Source organism: Nicotiana tabacum, chromosome 2, assembly GCF_000715075.1.
Source record: "Nicotiana tabacum cultivar K326 chromosome 2, ASM71507v2, whole genome shotgun sequence".
Classification (NCBI taxonomy): domain Eukaryota; kingdom Viridiplantae; phylum Streptophyta; class Magnoliopsida; order Solanales; family Solanaceae; genus Nicotiana; species Nicotiana tabacum.
The window spans coordinates 76,898,490-76,920,710 of NC_134081.1; the positions used below are offsets into that span (position 1 = coordinate 76,898,490).

At 37.6% G+C, this 22,221-nt stretch overlaps 1 protein-coding gene across 3 annotated transcripts; it reads right to left on the bottom strand.

Annotated features, from left to right (window-relative positions):
* Positions 1 to 11,754: 11,754 nt before the first annotated feature.
* LOC107776764 (two-pore potassium channel 1) lies at positions 11,755 to 15,940 on the bottom strand. 3 transcript variants are annotated; one of them, XM_016596680.2, is made up of 5 exons: positions 15,631 to 15,940; positions 15,412 to 15,526; positions 14,489 to 14,629; positions 12,621 to 13,549; positions 11,755 to 12,271 (listed from the first exon to the last, which is right to left on the bottom strand). In XM_016596680.2, the coding sequence occupies exons 4-5, from the start codon at positions 13,517 to 13,519 to the stop codon at positions 12,109 to 12,111; spliced, it is 1,062 nt and encodes a 353-aa protein (XP_016452166.2). In that variant the 5' UTR covers positions 13,520 to 13,549; positions 14,489 to 14,629; positions 15,412 to 15,526; positions 15,631 to 15,940; the 3' UTR covers positions 11,755 to 12,108. The 3 variants fall into 3 exon arrangements, with proteins under 3 accessions (XP_016452166.2, XP_016452165.2, XP_016452168.2); XM_016596679.2 differs by lacking the exon at positions 14,489 to 14,629; XM_016596682.2 differs by lacking the exon at positions 14,489 to 14,629 and having other exon boundaries at positions 12,621 to 13,565.
* Between the last annotated feature and the right edge of the window lie 6,281 nt (positions 15,941 to 22,221).

The window sequence follows — 22,221 nt, forward strand, 5'->3', positions numbered from 1 at the left end:
GGATTCTTCGCAATATGGATAGCCGTCTTATTATCACAGTGCACTGGAACAGGTAAAGAAGGAACAACAGAAATGTCACCAAGAAGACGAAATAGCCAACTGAGCTCCGCAACAAGGCGTCGAATAGAACGGTATTTAGCCTCTGCCGATGACAAAGATACAATTGCCTGCTTTTTGGATTTCCAATAAATTGGACAACCACTGAGGCTAATAAAGAACCCACTAACGGAACGTCGAGTATCAATACAAGATGCCCAATCAGAATCGCAATAGGCAACCAGCTGAAAAGAAGGATCTTTAGACATAAAATGCCTAAATCCGGATCGGCCTGAACATAGCGAAGTGTGTGAAGCGCAGCCTGAAAATGATCCTGGGTAGGAGATTGCATAAATTGACTCAAAGATTGCACAACAAAAGACAAATCTGGGCTAAAATGGGTTAGAAAGTTAAGCTTGCCCACCAAACACCGATATGTCGACGCATCAGAAAGAGGAACACCAGTAGCAGAGGTAAGTTTGAGGAATGAGTCCAGAGGAGCAGAGACTGGTCTGGAATGAAGACAGTTAAACTCTGACAATAACTCAATAGCAAATTTTCGCTGGAGACATTGAGGCCATCAGGCTCGCGAAATAATTCCATCCCAAGGAAATAGTGAGCAAATCCCAGATCCTTGATACGAAATTCAGAATCCAAAAACTGCTTAAGGTCAAGTATCTCAGTGGGATTGTTCCCTGTGAGAAGAATATCATCTACATAAGCAGCGATAAGCGTAGAAAAAGATCCCTGGTGCTTGTAAAACAGAGAGTAATCATTTAGCGACATAATAAAACCCCGAGACACAAGGGCAGTAGAGAGGCGAGCGTACCATTGGCGTGAAGCCTGCTTAAGGCCATATAAGGACTTGCGGAGTCGACAAACATGACGAGGAGAAGGAACAGACAGTCCAGGAGGTGTCCTTATGAACACCTCTTCATCCAAATCACCGTGAAGACAAATGTTATTGACATCCAACTGAAATAGAGGCCAATCGCGCTTAATAGCGACATTGAGAATGCACCGGATAGTAGTCATCTTAACTACAGGTGAGAACGTCTCTGTGTAGTCAATACCCTCTCTCTGAATGTCATCCCAAATTACCAATCGAGCTTTTAGATGCTCAACAGAACCATCAGACTTAGTCTTAACCTTGTAAATCCATTTGTAGGGCAAAGGCTTCTTTCCAGGAGGGAGCTCAACCAAATTCCAAGTTCTATTAGTCTCTAGAGCTTCGAATTCTTTGGCCATTGCATCCTGCCAACCTGGATGAAGAGCTGCCTGATGGTACGTGGAAGGTTCTTGGATATGGGTAAGGGTGCTGAGGATATTCTGATTTGTGGTGGATAAAGCAGTAAAAAAAAAGGAATGTAAACAAGAAACAACAAGAGAAGGAGATGGAGAAGCTATGTTGCACATATATTCACTTAAGTACTTAGGTGTATGCCTTACTCTGATGGACCTCCGTAGTGTTGGACTTGCGGCAACGTGAGCAGGAGAAGTAGTAGGTGGAGAAGGTATAGAAATAGACGATGATGAGGTGAGAGGTAATGCAGTAGATGTAGGAGAGGATGATACAATATATTCGAAAGAAATAGGAGTAGGTGAAACAGAAATAGAAGAGGAATTCAAAGGAGACGAGGTAAGAACTGGATGTGGAAAAGGAGAAACATTAGGACGAGTGTAAACAGAAGAAATGACAGATGAAATAGGAAGAGGAGAATGAAAAGGGAATATGTGTTCATGAAACTTAATATTTCTGGAAACAAAGAATTGCTTCGATTGTAAGCTCATGACTTTGTAGCCTTTCTTTCCAAAAGGATAACCAAGGAATACACAATGTGTGGCTATAGGATCTAATTTATTTCTCCCATGAGAGAGTGTAGAAGCAAAACACAAGCAACCAAACGATTTTAGGAAGGAGTAATCTGGTGGTTTATCAAATAATTTCTGGTAAGGAGAAACATTACCCAAAATTCTTGAAGGAAATCGGTTGATAAGGAATGTAGTTGTTAACAGACAGTCGCTCCAAAATTTGGGAGGTAAATTGGACTGAAATAATAAAACCCGACATGTTTCAAGTAGGTATTTATGCTTGCGTTCAACCACACTATTTTGTTGTGGTGTCGCCACACAAGAGGTTTCATGAAGAACACCAAGAGAGGAGAAAAATTGAGAATATGTAGTCCCTGACCCAAGCTCACATGCATTATCAGATCGGACTTTCTTGATTTTGGCATTAAATTGTCGCTCTACCATGGCAAAGAATGCTTTGAGGACAGGAAAAACATTTGACTTAGTGGATAACAAAAATGTCCAGGTACATCTTGTAAAATCATTAACAATTGTCAAGAAGTAACGATGACCATTATAAGTGGGCCTAAAATATGGGCCCCAAGTGTCTATGTGAATGAGGTCAAATTTTTGTTTAGAAGTTATAGAGCTAGATGGAAAAAGGAGTTTTGTTTGTCTGGCTTTTGGGCAAATTACACATACTTCATTTTGTTCATAATTCAATTTGTGAGGTATTCCAGTAATGTTAACCATAGCAGGGTATGGTAAATGACCCAAATGTTGAAGCCACAATTTACTCAAAGTACTACAATTCATAAAACAAACAATTTTATTCATGAAATTAGCTTTAGTCACCACGTCGCTAAAAAACCGTCCATCAAAAGGACTTACATTGAAAACATATGAAAGTAGAGATTGTAAGGAACTACATGGGAGACTAGGTATAGCAAAAGTAGTGGAAGTGACACTGACATTAGAAAGACTAGAACTAGAACTGGGAGCTGCATTGTCCAACACATAGAGTCCATCAGTGGTCTCACCAAACACCTGTAGCCTCTTCAGAGAAGGGGCCTGTACGTAATAACCAAATTTGCTAAAAATCAGTAAACAACCAAGTTGAGTGCACAATTGTTTTACAGAGATCAAGCTGTGTTTAAAACTTGATACATATAGAACATTTATTAAAATTAGATTAGGAGGAATAAGCAATTTTTCAATGCCAATAACTTTAACTTTGTATCCATTTGCTAGGTTAACATATACATGTCTAGACAATTCTTTGGTGTCATGAAGAAGTGAAATATCATAAGTCATATGTTGTGTGGCCCCTGTATCAAGTATCCAGGGATTATTAGGGAGTTTACTGAGGTGAGAGGAAAAGGCATACAAGGCAGCTATCATACCAGCCATGTTAGTAGTCACATTAGCCTCAAAATCCGAAGAAACTCCTTGACATGCATGAAGATTTTGAAGTAAATGAATTAGTTTATCACACTGCTCCTTTGAGAAGCCTTGCAACATACTCATGGGATTCACATTCAGGTTAGTCTCAGAAGAACCTCCTTCTTCAATTCCAAATGCTGCATTTGCACTCCCCTGTGCATTTCCATAAGTCCTCTTATGCTTAGTGAACTTGAAATAGGGAGAAAATTTGTGCAACTTAAAACACTTTTCAATCAAATATCCCGATTTCTTACAATAATTGCAAAACATTCCACCTTTACGATTCTCAAAATTGTCTTTCTGGACATTACCTCTATTTTTTCACTTTGCATTTTGAAACTTCGTACCTGCTGCATTGAATGAAGAGGTTTGTCCTAAAAAATGTATAGAAGCATGAACTTCACGTTGCTTTTTCTTCATGCAACAGAATAGAGTAAGCCTCATTTGGAGTAGGCAAAGGCTTCATCATAAGAATGTTTCTTCTAATAGATGTATAAGCCTCATTTAATCCCATCAACAACTAAATTAGCTTCTGATTTTCCGTCGCCTTCAAATTCCTTGTCTTAGCTCCACATTTATACTCACATCCACAAATTTCGAAAATGTTAAGAAACTTCAATTCGTCCCAAATTCATTTAATTCTAGTAAAGTAAGTTGCTATAGCATTAGTTCTTTGCGTAATACTACTAAGTTCCTTTTGCAATTGAAACAATTGAGTTCCGTTTGACTGTCCATACCTTGTCTCTAGTTCTTCCCAAATCTCCTTTGCTGTAAAGGAGTACAAAACAATGTCACTTATATCTTTGCTTAAGGAGTTAGGAAGCCATTGGATTACAACATCGTTGCACCGATTCCAGTTCTCAAACTGAGCTGATTTCTCATCTGGTATTTTGATACAACCGTTTATGAAACCTAATTTGTTCCTCATAGATAAAGCTATCAACACACTTTTCCTCTAAGCTCCATAGCGGGAACCAGTAAAAACTTGAGATACAATAGTCAAACCATGGTGATCAGTAGAACTCAGAAAATATGGATTAGAATAATCCATAGCACTAGCTGGAGAAGTCATGTTTGATGGGGAAGAAATCATTTATGTTGTGCTGCCCATTCTCAGTGAAAATTGAACGAAAGAGAATTTAAAAAAAAAATCGAACAAAGATTATTGAAGAGAAGAACAACGGACTCGTAGAATCAATAGGAATCAGAAATGGATTAGAAGAGAATTGATTCACGTAATCTCGATCTCCATCGCTGCTTTGATACCATGATGGAATTGAAAAGAAACCATTGAAGAGAAGATTCTAGAAAACTTGAACGAGAAGAAATGATTTCATTGATTTCCTTTTTTGTGCTACTATGTATCGTGTATATATATACAACTCAACTGAGAAATAAAAATGTCTAGTGCTAATGCTCCGTGTCAAACTCCTATTGGCCTATCTGCAACAAACTAAAACTAAAAAAGAGTCGTATAGCAAAATATAGACTAGTATAATTAAATACACATGTGATCCCGTATAGCTGTTTGTGTGCATGCTCCTGCTTATCTAGAACCTTTCACATGCACCAGACTTCATCAAGTAGAATTAATCAAAATTAGTTGGCCAAGTTTAAATCTCCTTTGCCTCTAACAAACACTTCCCCGCGGCTGTGTATCGGCTCAGATTCATCACTGGCAATAGAAATTTGATAAGCCAACAAATTAATTTTAGATTATGCAGCTAACTAAGGGTAGCTTTGATATTTTGTTAATCTTAGGTTTGTATATTAAAAATCTTACCATATTTTAAAAATATATTAAACAAAAATGTCTAATGATTTGATTGGAAGTGGAAGGGTAGAGTTAAATAATACAATGATCTTCTCTGCCCTTTTTTTTTGGCGAGTTGCTAGTAAAATGGTTGTAAAGATATTTTGAAGAGAAAAACTTGTACAAGTCTCTCTAATTCAAGTGAGAACTCAATGATCTTGTTTTTGTTTAATTGTATACTACAGATAAAACTATGAAGATCTTGCGATAATTATTGTACATAAAACCTTCTTGTAGTGTTATGAACGCATATAATTTTTTTTAGGACCTTATTTAAAATATATCCATAACTATTAAAGTTTAATCGCCTTAATATTTATTATAGTCTGAAGTTTTAAGCTTTGCCAAAATCTAACAATTCTAATCTAGGAAAAATGAAAAAAATAGAATATTTTGCGCTGATGTTGACTTTTTATCCCGGTAACAGAAGTTTCGAAAATAGTTCGGCGCCCGGTTTAGAGACAAAATCCTGATGATCACCAGAATTTTCAGTCTTAATACTGAAAAATTCTGGTAATCCTTATGATTTTGCCACAAATCCTAACGGATCACCAGATTTTTTAACATTATGGCTAAATTCCTGATGCTTCAAAATTTTGGCAATTACCAAAATCGCTTTCCAAAATTTTGAACAGTATGTTTTAAAATCCTGGCCGAAGATTATTTTTCCAAAAAACAAAAATATTTGGTACAAAATTTAAATGGCGGTCCTAAAAAGATTCATCCAACGTAATTATCTAACTAATCTACTGCGTGACGGTTGTCAAAGATCTAGATATGTACTGGAGATAAGCCCAACCTAGAGCCAATCTGGGCTTTAACAACAATGAGTCTCGAAAGAAGTTAGGATGGACCCAAGAAAAGTTTTGATTATTTTTCACTACGTAGCATAACGGAGCATTTTCATATATGCCCGTTTTGGTGTCACTATTGAAGTTATACTTGCATTGCACAAAAATTTACAAAGTGTATCCCCTCAGGTATAAAATAGTTCAATCTTTTCAATGCAACTTCAGAAATCAAATCTAAAGTTATTCTATCTTTCAAATGCAACTTCAAAAATTCGAATGTGGAGTAGTTCAATCTCTTTAATGCTTACTTCAGAAATCAAATATGAAATTCTTTTATCTTTCAAATGCAACTTTAGAAATTCGAATCTTAAGTAGTTCAATGTATTGAATGCAATTTCAGACTTCAAATTTTAAGTTCTGAAACATAAATTTGTTTTTCGAATTTCAATAATTCGATATACGATTCAATGCCCAAATCTACTCCAAATGAGCTCAAATTCGAAACATAACTTTCAAATATTATAAATAAATATCTCAACCATAAAATTATCACAACAACAACAAATTTAACAAACACATCTTGCAACAAAGAAGAAAAAAAAATATAAGCATAAAAAAGAAGAAACAACAATAACAAAGAAGTGAAAAATGTATGTATGAAGTTATACAAAAATTGGGTATGAGTCAAACTTTTCCTAAAAAGTGGATACAAATTCAATGAGTGACGCAAAATTGGACGCCATATAATATTTTTGCAACGTAACATGCTAAAATTCATCATTTGACGTAATATATCAAAATTACATTAAAAATATTAAATGATGAAAAACTTATCATATAAAAGTATTTATAATGGATTGAATATTGTCAACCATATATGAGTGCATTTTAACTTTTCATAGAGCAAAAGCTACACAACTTTTGGTAGGGAAATAATTTCACGAAACGAAAAGAAAAAAGTGAGGAAACATTTTTTTTTACGTTCGTATATAACTATATATAAAAGAAGATTCGTAATAAGATACAAATTGTTCTCTTTACGCTGAGTCGTAGTGACGCTTTTTTTAATGAATAATTGAAGATTTTCTTTTTATCAATTTTTGGCAATGTCATATATATATAAACAAAGAGAACTTTTAGGCTTTTGCACAAAAAATTTATTCTTGAATTTGTAAAAAATATTTATACAATTAAGTTGAGTTGGATCAAACATTCAACGTGTAAAATCATTGCTGATAAAACTAAAAATTCTAAATGAAGATGCAAGAGTGTTTAACTCATAAAGCCAAAGGGGGAAAAGAAGAGATGCTTTGCATACTCCGAAATCAAGAGGAATATGGTGGGGCTAGTGGTTTACCCAGATACAAACAACAAAGTGACTGAAAAAAGGAGATTGGAATAAGATTATTCCCATAAGGAATATAACTTTATAGGCAATAGATTATGAATCAGGTCCAGCTCCATCTGATTACATAAATAAAATAAAACATTAATCAGTTCTACCAGACATTTAAGTAGGCCGACAAACCTGTAAATCTGCTGATGCCTGAAACAAATCAAATACCCCTTTCAGTTACCATTTTACCCTTGCGTTACCTAATATTTCAATAGCATTTGAGAATTGATTTAAAGTATTTCTCCTTCGTTAAAATCTTGACCATAACTACTGAAAGCTGCATCTTTAAAAATTACTTTTGGGGACAAATTTTGAAAACAAATAAAGTATAACTAACGGGCGTAGTTAAAAGTATAAGCAATTATATTGTATCATCAAATTTAATGTTATTCCGTAAAAAAAGTGAATGTTATTTACGAACTGTGGATGCAACAAAGAGTCATGATAATTTTTATGACATTAAGTGATATTGTTAAATAAAATTCTAAATAAGTCTTTTTCAAAACTAAGAACACTCCCGAGTAATCACCTACGGTCAACTTAAGGTAACCAAAGTTGCTTTTCTTTATGCTTCATCCATCTAATTTCATATGACATACTGTACCTTACATTTGAAAAGGTACACAATTTTAAACCTACTTTTTGAAAAAACAATTTCATAACTATAATTTTTTTATGAATCCTAGCAAATTCTATATACGAATTATACATCTAAATTTTTTAAAAAAGATTTAAATTTTGAGATATATATTACAGCAAATTACTAGATCAAAATGGTCTTGATATGCTTAACGTCAATACCTTTTTACTAACTAGTATGTCACCAAGTTAGAAGCTAGATATCAAAGGGTTGTGGTGACGAATATGATCTCTTCACTCGGTAACTAAAGATATCAGTTGGGAGACATGCAATAAAAAGATTTTGATAAAAAATACTTTCCTCCTCTAAGTATTATGCGGCACGAATATGAATTAGTTGGGACCTAAAACAATTATCGCACACTTGGTGGAAATAAAAAAAGAAACGAAAAGTTGGAAGAATAAAATGGGTAATTTGGGAAAAAGAATTATGACATCATAAAATAAAACTATGACACTGTAAAAAAAAATATTGTCCTCAAGATATAGTCCTCATAAAAAACTTTTTACGGCGGAGAATCTTTGCAGAGAGAGAGAAACACATAAACCACTCTATTATTCCACTCCTTTTTACCCCAATCCCCTCTTCCTCCTATTTCTTTTTCTCTACAAAAAGGTCTCATACAACTCATCATCACTAGAAACGTTACTACAATGGAAATCCAACAACTTGTTCTCAAGTTCAAATTTCACATCTTATTCGCATCCATTTTTTCTATTTTCATCATTATTCTCATTTATCTTGCACCTCGTTTTATCGATGTTATCAAGTACTTTTGGCCTCTCTTACTCTCCACTGCTCTTTTCCTCGTCGCCGTCGTCCTCTTTGGCCGGATTTCTCCGCCGGTAGCTGAGGCTGAGAAACCGGGTGAAGATATATTGGATTTCGTGGCGGGTCAACCCGATGAATTACAACCTCATCTACATGAATTACATGAACATGGAGAAGAAGAAGAAGGTGAAAGCAGTACTAGTAAAGTAGAGTGAAGGGAATTTAATTACTGGTTATTTCTGCAATTTTTATTATTTTAGACACTTTTTTGGATCTGTTTTTCTTCTTCTTTATCCTCGATCTCCATAACTCCATTTTCTAATCAGTTTGTAGCTAATGAAATTGACAGGTGGTGAATTGTGTATATTCTTCAGTATATTGTTACAACTTGCATTATTGGCCTGCACCTTTGGAGCTTCCCCCCCCCCCCCCCCCCCTTCTTTTTTTTTCTTTCACAAAACCAACAATAAAAAGAGAGGATACATTTAAAGTATCATTTTGTATTGAAAGTATAGCGGTTGGGACTCCATGATAGTGCAACTCTCCTATAGTAGTACTTCTATTCTAATTCACCTCTGGTTTACATTGAAAAAAGAATTTAGGAGGTAAAATTTGGATTATATTAACCCTTTCGTGAGCCAAAATATGGGAAGATGAATGAGAGAAAAGGAGAATGAAACTGTCCCGTTAATTAGGTAAGGCTTTTCAATATTCTTTATGTATTTTATTCGCATCCAATTTGAATCCGAATTAGTCAAATCAATGAATTTTGAGTATCGGATAATTAAAGAAAAATTTGTGATTGAAGTTTGCTTCTCCAAACTTAGAATTGAGGAGATTTACTGACTATCCCTCAAACTATCCAAAGCAATTTCAGAGTAGTAAGATTGGACGTCTTATCTATCTCACGAGTCACGACTTTACAACCTGTTAAACAAAAAATAATTTTTGTGGTCAAAGCAAATTATAGCATAAGTTAGCTTTCTAATAATCAATTTTATTTCATTTTTTCTAATATAGATGAATAAGAAATAATGGAAATAAAATATTGAGAGAATAAGGAAAGAGAAATCTTATTGATCCTTTCTGAAGAGGGGAGAACAAGATTCTTCAATTAGCGAAAAATAAAGTATCTTCGTGAATTTCTTGATGATTATATAAAAAATGGTAAGTGGGGTTTGTATATGTAACTACTTTGACCTGCTTAATTCTTCCCCGTTACTAATATTTATTACATTGATTGCTTTGTTACTTGGGTAATATGTAACGATTATGGTAATAACAGTCAATTGCGCACAATCAAGGATTATGTCAATTTCTTTCTATATTCGTGGCTATTAATGAGTCTTCTTTCCTTGCAATCTTTAATTATTCATCCCGCGCCTATTTCTTTTTCCCAGTTGTCAAGTGCGGTATCCTTGTAAGTAATCCCTCGGGTGTTTTACCCATACTTCTCCGAAGTCCGAATATTCATTCCTCTTTATTGTTCCAACTCTCATGACACCTGTCAGCACATCATTAGCCCTGGTGGCGAATCTATTTTTCTACCAATACACAACCCTCGTACCCGAAAAGAGAAATTGTAAAAACGAAACAAATCGTTTTCATTAGCTTGTTCAATCTCGAAAATGTTACTGCTTTACATTGAATTGTGCGGCTTACCGTAGAATGCACTACAGGCAAATCAGGAAAAAGAAAAGCGAGAAAGTCATAACCTAATTTCCATAATGAGATAAAAGCATTTGTGACACATTTTAGTGAACAAAAACTCTGTTTTTTAAAACTATTTCACCAGCTAAATAGATTATGATTAAATTATTATTGTTATTAAATTGCCCAGTGACTGGACAATACCATCGGTAAACTCCCTTCTCTTTATCTTTGAATAATTAATACTGGTAGACTAGTAGTACCCTTTAGATTGAATATTGTTTTGCGTGTTATGGTAGTACTTCATTTTATAACATGTGACTTTCCTAACTGCAGATTCACAGTCGGTAACTTTAGTTAGTTAACCCAGTGAACTAGTTAATGCAACAAATTTACCTCAAAAAGCAAGACTGGATTGCTTATTTTTTAGATATCCGCATCCGTAAATTATAACGAGGGGGCCGCATATCTGTTGCGGTTTGTTTCTTTCTTTTTCAAATTGATCTTTGCGTGAAATTAACTTCAGAACAGTAGTAAGAATTATTATCCCGTAATCAAAGTTCTAAGTCACAAAAATAATCTCTGGTGGTTTGACCCTTTTCTAAACTTCACGAGTTAATAAATTGAGCTATCTTTTGATTGGTCCTATGTAACTACCATCAATCTTAGAAAAAACGAAAAGAATTAGGAAAACAACAATATTAGGCATTTTGGTTGGATTCCTAAAGTGAATTACTGACCACCGACCAATACCATTTTCGTTTTTCTTCTCAAAGACAAATACTAGTGGGTTCACCTAATTTGTCTCGATACTAAACACCTACGCAGTACTAAAGGATTCCATTTAAAATGGGCTGGGTCCACCATCACACTTATTAAAGAGATGGACCTTCAAACCTTAGTACGATTGACACTGCTTAAAACTTCTGTTAGCCATCATAATCTCTTTCAACCTCTGTCCGACTAGGGTCCACAATGACATACTTTCGGCCTCCCTAAAAATTCCCGATCTCAATGATAATGAAATTTGATTGAGAATTTGAGAGAAACAAAGTTCAAGATTAATCAGTTGCAAATGATGGAACGCTTAAACTCGGAGGGATGGTGAGATCCTACAACTCAACTCTGATATGTGGCGGGATAGGTGAGATCCTACCACTCTGATAATGGTGAAATTTTTAGTATGGACCACTTTCCACTTAAATGGATCCAACGCAACACGAATCTATATTAATCGAGCTAATTTTGGATTCTAGATGGTTTTAAAAAATAAAATTAAAAGGAATACTTACATCTCGAATAGGAAAATTCGTCATCAATAATTGTGCAGTAGAAATCAGATGGCTTTCACGTTACACGAGAGGGGAAAAAAAAGTTAACAAACTTTAAGGAGAAATTACAGCAAACATTTTACAAACCATAAGGAGGAATTATAGCTAACTTTTTACAAACTATGAGGAGGAACTATCTTTGGCATACAGTAACCAACTAAATTGTGTAAAGTACAAGGCATTTACATGTGTACAGAGGGAATTGAGAAGATTACATGGAGATTCCGGGAAGTGTGAATTTCACTCTAGTACTAAACTGAGTGGGATTTACTGCATCACTTTTGTCAGACATTCTAGAAATATGATTTAACCGGTTCAAGTAGTATCTGAATTTTATGTAATACAGTGGAAGTTTCAAAAGAAAAGACTCATCCCAGAAATCTCACTGAAGCTCATAGACATTGGCGGAAAGGTTGCTTAATACACTAATTTAGGTCGTGGAGCGATCACCTTCCTGTCCAAGACGATTGGGCAAGTATCAGATCTGCAGTTGATAAAGTTCCAGATTGATCAACATCAAGACTTTCGAACTCCTTCAATACAGCTGCAATGTCATGTTGGTTGATCTTCCCCATCTCCTTGAGTTTATAGATAACAAATTCAGCAGCCCTTGGGAATTGACAAACAAAAGGAAGATTAGAACTATTTGAATTTTGAAATACACTTCGAGACTACAATGAGAAAAAAGAAAAATACATGCTAGGATCGAGAGCTCGGACAATGTGAAATTAAACCAAAAAAATGTTCAATGACAAAAACAACAAGGAGTCAAAAGAATTAAGAGCTTCGATCAACTTGACCTACGTCCATAGACAAGAAGTACAAGAAGTACAATTTACCACACCCAAAGTGCCCAAGGAGAGAGTACAAAATTAGAGTAAATACTCTAATCAAGTGAATCAAGAAGGGTCTTTGCAAGCTAGTTATAGGAACAGGCTTTAAAGTTAAATGAACTTACCCTACAACCCCATCATCATCAAGATCAGCTTCCTCCAAATCAACATTTGTCGTCCTTCTTGAAAGAACACACTTCACAAGCTCCTTCTGTCTCTTTTCCGTGTTAAATTCAGCAACATAAAGGAAGAACTGACCCAAACAAATGGTGCTTGACAAAATCCAAAATATAGCAAAAACGCGCCCTGCTTTGGTTGAAAAGCTTTTGTCTCCATATCCTAATGTTGTAATGGTAGAACAGACACAATAAAAGGCATCTAAGGTATCTAACCGTTCAACTCTAGCCAGGAACACTGTCCCAGCAACTACGAGCACTATAAGGAAGCCCGCTACCATGAAGCACTTGTACCTTACTTTGTTTGTTTCAATCTCCTCCAGTATTTCACTTGGACCAACTTTATGACGCATATGCAGTGCTTTGATTAATAGTGTTTCTTGCTTCTCCACTAAGTAGTCTGCTCCTTTGCTTAGAATCATTCCAACAAGTGCCATTCCAGAGAACACAAAGACACAAGCGAGCAGTTTAGTAGTTGCACTGTCAGGCACAATATCCCCATATCCAACCGTGGTCATTGTCACAACACAAAAGTAAACAGAATCAAGAATCCCATCTATTTTCTTTCCCTTGATCTTGTTTCTAACCAAATAAAAGCAAATGGTACCAATACCCAAGTATATAACCAAGTAAATAATAACTTTCTTAATACTAGGGTGGAGTTTATCCAAAAGCGATTTAGAACGTGGAAGTGATTGGTCATTTTTTATTTCATTCATTTCTACAGGAGCAAATTCGCCCAGAGGAGCACTTTTACATCGGCGAAATCTTTTTTTCTTAGGATCAACCGTATGATGCGTCTGATGCAGTTGATCCAACAAGGGCTGGATTTTGTCTCTGTTAGTCATTCCAGCAAGCCTGTAGTGATTTAAGTAATCCTGCAAGAAATTGTGGCTGCTTAAGAGTGTAGAAGTCCTTTAATTTCGTAAATCATAACTGATATGTTAATTCTTTTTCTTAGACTCGTCTTCAAATACCAAAACACTAACACAGACAGTTTTCTCATGTTTTTCAAATGCAAACAGTACCTTGCCTGTCAATTATTAGAGTAGTTCTTATTCTATGATGCATCTAGAATCTAAATGCATGCCACAAGCCAAGTAAAGAATTTGCTAGCATCACATTTTCTGCAAAAGATTGGTTCTTGTATTGACTCGCAAACTACCATATTGCAAGTTTGCAACTTATACTTGGCATCCTGAGGCCTATGATAATAGCAGGTGCAAGATTCTCGTGGATGCTCTGGATACATTGGATTTATAAGTTGGGTCTTCCTAGTTGCCACATCATATATAAGCTCAGGACACCTTATCGTTAAACTAGGTAGTGGAGGCAGATTGTTCTAGTTGAAGGAAACATTGATCAGATAAACAAAGTTAAGCATTTTCTTAATGGTCACATGTTTCTTTTTGCCCCCAACATATGAAGTCTCAACTACAACTGAAAGAACTCCACGTGATTTTCCTGATCTAGCTGGTTCAGCCAAGGGGTTCCTGATCATATGGAACTCACCTGTCAAACATTTGGGAGTTATCACCTAAATTAGGTTCTCATTGTTCAGATTTAAGTGATCAATTTAACCTAGTAGCTGAAAAATAATGAAGCTAATTCGTGCTGCAAGGCTTTTCCTTATAAGCTACTTTCCTTTACATCCCCCGTACCAGTAAATCATCATATAGAAACAGATTCTGAAGCAAATTAGTGTTTGAAGAACTTCAAGTACCATACAATTTTGGCCAAAGTTAAGCACTCCTCTTGCTCAAATTCCAACAGGTGGGGTTAACAATTATAGGAACATTTTGGACATGGGTTCATACTCATCGGTGAATAGAGTTAGGATTCAGAGACGACAAAATTTTGGGTTGTGGCTGCTGAGAAAATCCTCTTAACCTAGGTTGCTAGTCACATAGAGCGAAGATGCATGATACCGCTGATTTCTCTTTATTATTGACAAAGTTCTGCACAGTAAGAACACAAGCATGGACTTGATTAGTCTCTCTTATACTTCACCTAGACACAAATAATGAAATGCATTTAGATACCTAATCTAAATGCATATGTAGTCAAGTTTCGCATTGACGAAAAACATTATACATATAATCCAAGTGGCCACTGTATTAAGTTGGACTCATCTTGTCTGTAGCAGAGACATACACGATGCATTTCATTCTGTTATTAGCACGTCAGTAGAACTAAAATCAAGGGGTTCCTTCGGCAATATTCGTTTTTTCTCTCGGATGCAAGAGATTGAGTTTGATTTCTTTATATCTCTCATCCCTTCTACTATATTGTGTTGGACACGTGCTAATCATATCTGCAAAATGATTTGTCGCTTGCAGAATCAAGAGCTCTTGCTTCCAACGCCAGAGTAAGAGAAATAACCTATATGTCCTGGATTGACAAACTTGTTCTTGCAACTACAACATAAAATTGGAAACCACAACGAATCTAAAATACTTTCAAAAGCAAGTAACCTTTCAGGACCTCTTGAAGTTGGACCAATTCTCTACGTGAGACTTAAATAGATAAGCATTAATTCCAGTAAAATCCTACAGTCACAACTCATTGTTTTCCTCCATATTCTTACTATAATTAGTGAAAGAAAATTACATCCAGCCAACAACAAATAGTAATTAAAGATAAAAGTAGCTTTCCTTGGCCAAATTGGTAATTCAGCCACCAAAATTGCTAAATAAATACTAAAATTCAAACTCTATAGAGGCTGAATAAACTAGCTTACCAAACAGGACAAAAATTCACTCTAACTCCCCCAGCTGGTCCAGCCCACCACTGCTGCCGCTAAATCGCAAATTGCCATGTTTTCGATATTTTGTATGAGTATTTATGTTGCCTTCCTACAAATTTATACAGTATAACAAGAGGAAAAAAAAACATACATTCAAAGCTATTTATATAACGAAAGACTGAGCTTAGACATATTTAATTGTAATCGAATTACCAAAAAAAGAAAGTTGTTTCGGTCCTCTCTGTGGCTCGAATCTTTTTTGACAACGTAATTACTTCTGCTACAAGTGAGCTACTTGGCATGGAGGCGTGAAGACAGGTCTTACACTTGTTACCATCAATTGGAGTTTTAAATTCCAGGCTTTCTTCCTATCAAATTGCTATCACTTTCAGCTTCTTATAGGAGATGTCGTCATTTGGCGTTTACATGTTTTTTCCTACCAGGGAGGTAACAGTTTTAATCCAGAAGATCCTTAAGTTTGGGGTAAGGCTATAATTTACAAACCAATTGACTACTCTAGAATTGCTCATTTGGCACTAACAAAAATATACTACTATGTTTTCCACGTGTCCAATCTAAATAACAATCGCCACTTGAGTTTTCTTCCCCGATTTCTTTTTGCTTAATGATACTTTTTACTTTTTAAATTTTGCATTGATTCTCTTTGTTTGCCCGATAATTGGTACAGTTGAATTTATACGTGGTTTCTAGACAAGTGAATTAATTTGATCCTGAAATAATATAACAATTTGAAAAATATATAATACTTAGCCTTAAAATATAGATAAAGCAGCAGAGATGATAGTTCCTAGAGCGAAGCTTCCGGACACAGCAATGATGAGATCAAAAGTTAAGTAAATAAAATTGCATTGAGCTTTGTATAGAATGCAGAGTAGGTTTTGCCAGAAAATTCGTGCCCTTCCAAAGATTACTGAGCTTATTATTTATAGCTATGGAGAAGGTACTAGGATTGTGCGCTTCTTTAATGTCAATTATGAGGAGCATTAATGAAGACGAAACAGTGAACATAAATGCCAAATTCTCTGTAACGGGCCGTTGCTGTCAATAATGTGAAATATTCCTTATTAAATACTACCGGGCGCAGAGCATTTAATGCCTTTATGAACGTTATCTCTTCCGGTAACACACGGGATAGCTGCGTCCGATTTTTGGTTATCCCCGTCTTGAGTTCCACGCGTCCCCTTCTTGGGTGGCTACATGCCATAACATATTTTAACTAATACAGATAGTCCCTCTGCTTTCCGGTGACATAACTTTGTGTTACCGGAAAGTTGGTAGAAACACTCTTTTGGCAGGAATTACTATAATTCCTTTCGAAAGCCACTGACGGTTGATTAAATGCCTGTCACTCCGCATTTAATACCCCGAACACGCGTCTTCCCATAATTTAGCGTGTCTTTTCCCGGTTATCGAGGTAATCCTGGCCAAGGATTTAGCCGCCAAAACTTTACTTATACGTATCAACTTCCCCCCTTTATTCCAACTTTCTTCATCTAATTTCGCCTATTGTGTCTTCATCTTCTTCAAACAAAAAACACTTTCTCTGTTTTGATGGCTTCTTCCTCAAAACGTACTGGTTCTTCAAAAGACAAAAACAAAACCGACGACTTTGTCGCTCCAACCGTGGACTCCATCATACCAAAAAGACTCAATATCGCAAAGGATTTTGAGGAGAAATTCCCTTCTGCTAACCCTCGTACATGGGCCGTTAGTAGGTACCCTTCTTCCATCCGTCCTTCCAGTATTCCCGCTGTGAAAAAAGATTGTCGTTGCCATGAATTGGATATCATTGCTCCTGATCTATCAGAGCGAGTGACCCTTCCCAAGGAAGGTTTTACATACTTTTACATGTATCCCTTTACTTTGGGTGCGTTTTCTTTGAGTGGAGAGCTCGATTCCATGATTGTGGAATTTTGCCTCCGCTAACAGGTGTGTTTGGCACAGGTAAGCCCTTCTGTGTGGAGGACGGTTGCCTGTCTTCGACGTTTGCGCCAAGAAACTGGAGAAGAGCTAACATTAGCTCACATGATGAATCTCTACTCCCCCAAGATTTTCCGGGGGATGAGGGAGGGTATGATAAATCTCTGCAAACGAGGTCACCATGCTTTGTTGACTAGCATGGATGATGACAGTGACCGTGGGTGGACGGAACGGTTTGCTGCAGTTGACACTAACAATATTATTCCAGCAACAGCTTCATCCTTTCTGGCCTCTTGGAACCGCACTCGTAATATCTCTAATATATCTTCTTTCATTAAGTACTCTTCTATGGCCGTATTTTCATTCTTCGTATGTTTCAGCAACTCGATGGGTCCCACCGGTGGTAAAAGGCTTAGACCGGTGGGTTCAAAAATTTTGGACGTCACGACACCCGAAACTTGCTTGTGGAAATAACTAGCCTCAAAATATGGGCGGAAGGCAAAAAATCATGGTAATTTGAACTGACCTCGATTCCTTCTTTCTTTGCCTTGTATATGGAGAACTTGATTGAACCTTTCTGACTTGTTTATGAAATTAGGTCTATCTGCAGGCTCTATTATTGTCCCCAAGGAGGACGTTCTGGCTGATCCTGCTGATGCAGCGAGACTACTTCAGGAAGCTCTTACTCGAACAGGTATCTCCAGGCCTGTTTCGGGCGCAAACATATCTTCATGGAGTCCACGTCCAAAAGATAAGCAATCGAAGAGAAGGCGTTCTTCTGCGACCGGGGAGAAGAACAAGCAGGCAAAGACTGCTGTCCCCGAGCTATCTCCGGTGGCGATGACGACTGGTCCTCCTTCCGAGCCGGTCATAAACACTGTGATGATTGATAATGAAGAAGAAGCTAGTGATGAGGGTGCTTCTCTTCATAGAAGGCGACGATCCTTATCATCTCAACAGATGCTCAACCTGTTGAGATAGTTACACCAACCGAGGATGATGTCTCGGTACTTTGGGGAGAATTTGATATGGTGGATAATGCTAACTCCCATTCTCGGGCCCCAATTGTTGTGTCCGGTACTACGAGGAAGAGTATCGGGTCCTTGTCGTCTTCGGTTGGAGAGCACCCAACTTCCAGTCTTTCTTTTGACGCAATTGTTTCCCATTCTTCAACCCCATCAGCTTCATCTCCACCTTCTCCAACACAAGCAACTGCTACATCAATTCCATCTTCATCAACTCTTCCACTAGCGGTAGCTACATCATTTCCATCTTCATCCACTTTTCCACCAGCGGTGGATACATCATCTCCATCGGCTGCACCTGACTATGAAGAAGGTGTTCATCTTCCTTAGTCCATAGTTTATGGAAATTTTGGGCAAAATTATGCTGCCCCCTCCGAAGATCCATAGAGGAGGAGGAATGTTACTCTTTCGGTTCTACCGGGTGCAATCTGCTCTGCCGGCCGGTGGAGCTTGCTAACTATCTGAAGCCCTTGGCTTCAGAGAAGGATTGGGAGAAGATTCAGACACTCTCGGGAGAGTGTTTGTTGAACAACGCTATGCACAAAGCCGCAGCGGTACGTTTCTTTCTTCCTCTGTTATTTCTTCTACCTTCGAACAAATGTATTCTAAGTTTTACCTCTTCTTGTTTTGTAGGCCAACTTTCTTGCTTCTGAGGGCCTTCAGAGGTTGATTCGTGAGAAGGAAGAACTTACTTCTGCACGGGATCAGCTTTTGGTGGAGCGGAACCAAACCATTCTCCGCCTTTCGAAATTGGAAACCAGAGCCACAGAGGCCGTTGTTTTGGAAGCTCATTTGCAGCAAAGCGAGCAAGAAGTGGTAACCCTCAGTTAAGAAATTACCCCGCTAAGGGTTAGATTTGATGAGGCCAAGGCTAAATAGGCTGAGGTCCAGGACGTCATTCTTGCTGCAACCGAGTGCGAGGCTGCTACTGCGAAAAAGGTAACTAACTTGGAAGCAGGCTTGAACTCCAAAGTCGAAGAGCTTGCTGCCGTGGGGGCGAAACATGACCAGCTAGAAGAGAAGTACAGGAAAACTATCAAGCATAACATGCTCTTTAGTTCAACTATCTATGGGCTTGATGTCAGCCTTAAATCTGCTAGGTCTGCCCGGGAAAATCTTTCTGCCGAGATAGCCCAACTCAAAGAAGAACTCAAGTGCCGAGAGGCTTCTTTCGTTATTGAAAAAAGTTATGCCCTGTAAAACATGAGGAGAAAAACCTTGGAAGAAGCCAAAGCTGGTGTCATTGATATTGATGCTGAAATTGCTAAGGCACGCGAGCTTGAGTTAGCCGCTAAGATTGGACTTCCATCGAGGTCCGATGTATCTTCCCATCTAGTTCTGGTTCAAAATTTTTGGGAACTGAAGAAAAATCGGGGGGCGACGATGTTGAAGATCAGACTGGGGAAAATCTCGAGCCATCAATGGAACCATCTATCACTCTCGGGGGGTGCGGACACTTCTCTTCCTCCTGGACCCGGAGGCATTGCAGTTTAGCTTTACTTATATTTTCCTATTTTGTATTTCGTTTGGTACGTTCTTGTAAATGAAGACATATTTTGCTCAAAAATACACCCGAAGCCGAAATCACGGTACTGTTTGGCATTGTTCACAGCATATTTGCATGCTTTTCATATGCGGCTTCATGTGTATTTTTTTCCGATGGCATTTTTTATTCCGGGCATATATTCTTCCGGAACCAACCCTTTAACGTGAGGGTTTTTATAAGAGAAGGCCCTCTTATGTTTACGATTCTCTTGAAGAGGACGTCTCATGTTCATTATGACACTAACATTTGAAGTACTTGTTTAGCTTTCAAATGACAAAGTTAGTTCATCGTTCAAACAAGAAACAAGCTAAAAGCAAAAAGATTTCATTTTATTCTTTTTATTTCAAAAAATACATAAGCATCTTGCTATACAGAAAAGAAATTGCCATTACTTGTGGATATCTTGTACAACTTATTTCTGTAGGGCTGGCCGTGCAGTCTCCGGTCCCGATGAAGTATTTTGTTTCCGAATTTTTGCTCCCGGTTGATGTGGCAGTCATTATTTCCGTATCCTCATATCATTCCCCCCAGTGTTCGAATGCGGAGAATGCGAATTGGAACACTGGAAGTCTTGTATCTTCGAAGGCTCCACCAATGAATTGCTAGGTAATCCTCCGCTTGGCAACATACTTTGCTTCCCCTTAGGAATCCATGCTATCAAGCGAAAGAATACCTAACAGTCTTCTAGTGGTTTGTGCTCGTGAACGGTCGGGTAACCTCTTTTCGGTAGCAAACTTAACTTCCCGGTGGGAATTTTCTATCAAAGTAAAGATTATCTAATCGTCCCCGAGTGAAAACTTATTTGTCTACCTTGTTATCAAAGGTCTTGTTGCTGCTGACTTTGTATTATGCTTTCTGTCACAGCCTCGTTAAAAACCTTACCAGAAAAACCTAATCGGGACAAAAACCGAACGAAGAAAAAAAGAGTGCAGCACATACTTTCCGTTTGATTGTTGTTCGTCAGTAGTAGTATCTTTTAAGGTGAGCTACGTTCCAGTTATTAGGCAACTTGTCTCCATTCTGGTTCTCCAACTCGTATGAATCTTTCCCAGTGATAGCTGAAACCCGGTAAGGGCCTTCCCATCTTGAGCCTAACTTGCCCGTGTTGAGTTCCCGGGTGTTTTGAGTTACTTTCCTCAGGACCAAGTCTCCTACTTTGAAATAACGGAGGTTGGCTCTTCGATTATAATATCGCTTCATTCTATGCTTTTGAGCTGCCATTCTTACATGCGCCAAGTCCCTGCGTTCCTCGAGTAATTCCAAGTTGATTAACATCGCTTCATTGTTCGATTCTTCATCTGCCTGAAAATATCTCAAAGTGAGCTCGCCACTTCCACCGGGATTTGGGTTTCAGCACCATATACAAGGGAAAAAAGGGTTTATGTTGTGCTTGACTTGGCCATTGTTCGGTAGGCCCACAGAACTCCGGGCAATTCTTCGGGCCATTTGCCTTTTGCTGCTTCCAACCTTTTCTTGAGGTTTTGAATAATTACTTTATTTATTGACTCTGTTTGACCGTTTGTGCTTGGATAATAAGGCGAATATGTGATCCTCTTTATTTTCAAATCTTTGAGGAATTTTGTAACTTTTGCACCGACAAACTGTGGCCCGTTGTCACATGCTATTTCTTTTGGTATTCCGAATCTGCAAATTATATTTTCCCATAAGAAATCGACCACTTCGCATTCTCCGATCTTCTGATAAGAAACTGCTTCCACCCATTTAGAAAAATAATCAGTCAAAATTAAAAAAACTTTACCTTTCTGGGAGCCGGTGGTAGTGGTCCGACGATGTCCATCCCCATTTCATGAACGACCGTGGGGACATAACCGAATGTAAGGGTTATGTCGGTTGATGTACTAGTGATGCGTAGCGTTGGCACTTATCACATTTTCGTACGAAGTCTTTGGCATCTTGTTCCATGCGAGGCCAGTAATATCCTGCTCGTACCAACTTTAGCACTAAAGAATCTGCGCCCGAGTGATTGCCACATATCCCTTCGTGGATGTCACTCATGACATAATTAGCTTCTGATGCTCCTAAGCACCGGGCCAGCGAGCCTTGAAAGGATTTTCTATACAATTGGCCTCTTCTAAAAGTATAGCGTGAAACTTTGGTGCATAACGCTGGCGATGCTTTCGGGTCTTCGGGCAACTTCCTGTGTTCGAGATAGTTGATTATCTCGTTTCTCTAGTCCCAGACCATAATAGTTAAATTTACCTTATAGTAACCATCTGTATCCATGGTCGAGTTCATCAATTGCACTATCGTCCCGAATTCTTGATCCCTTCT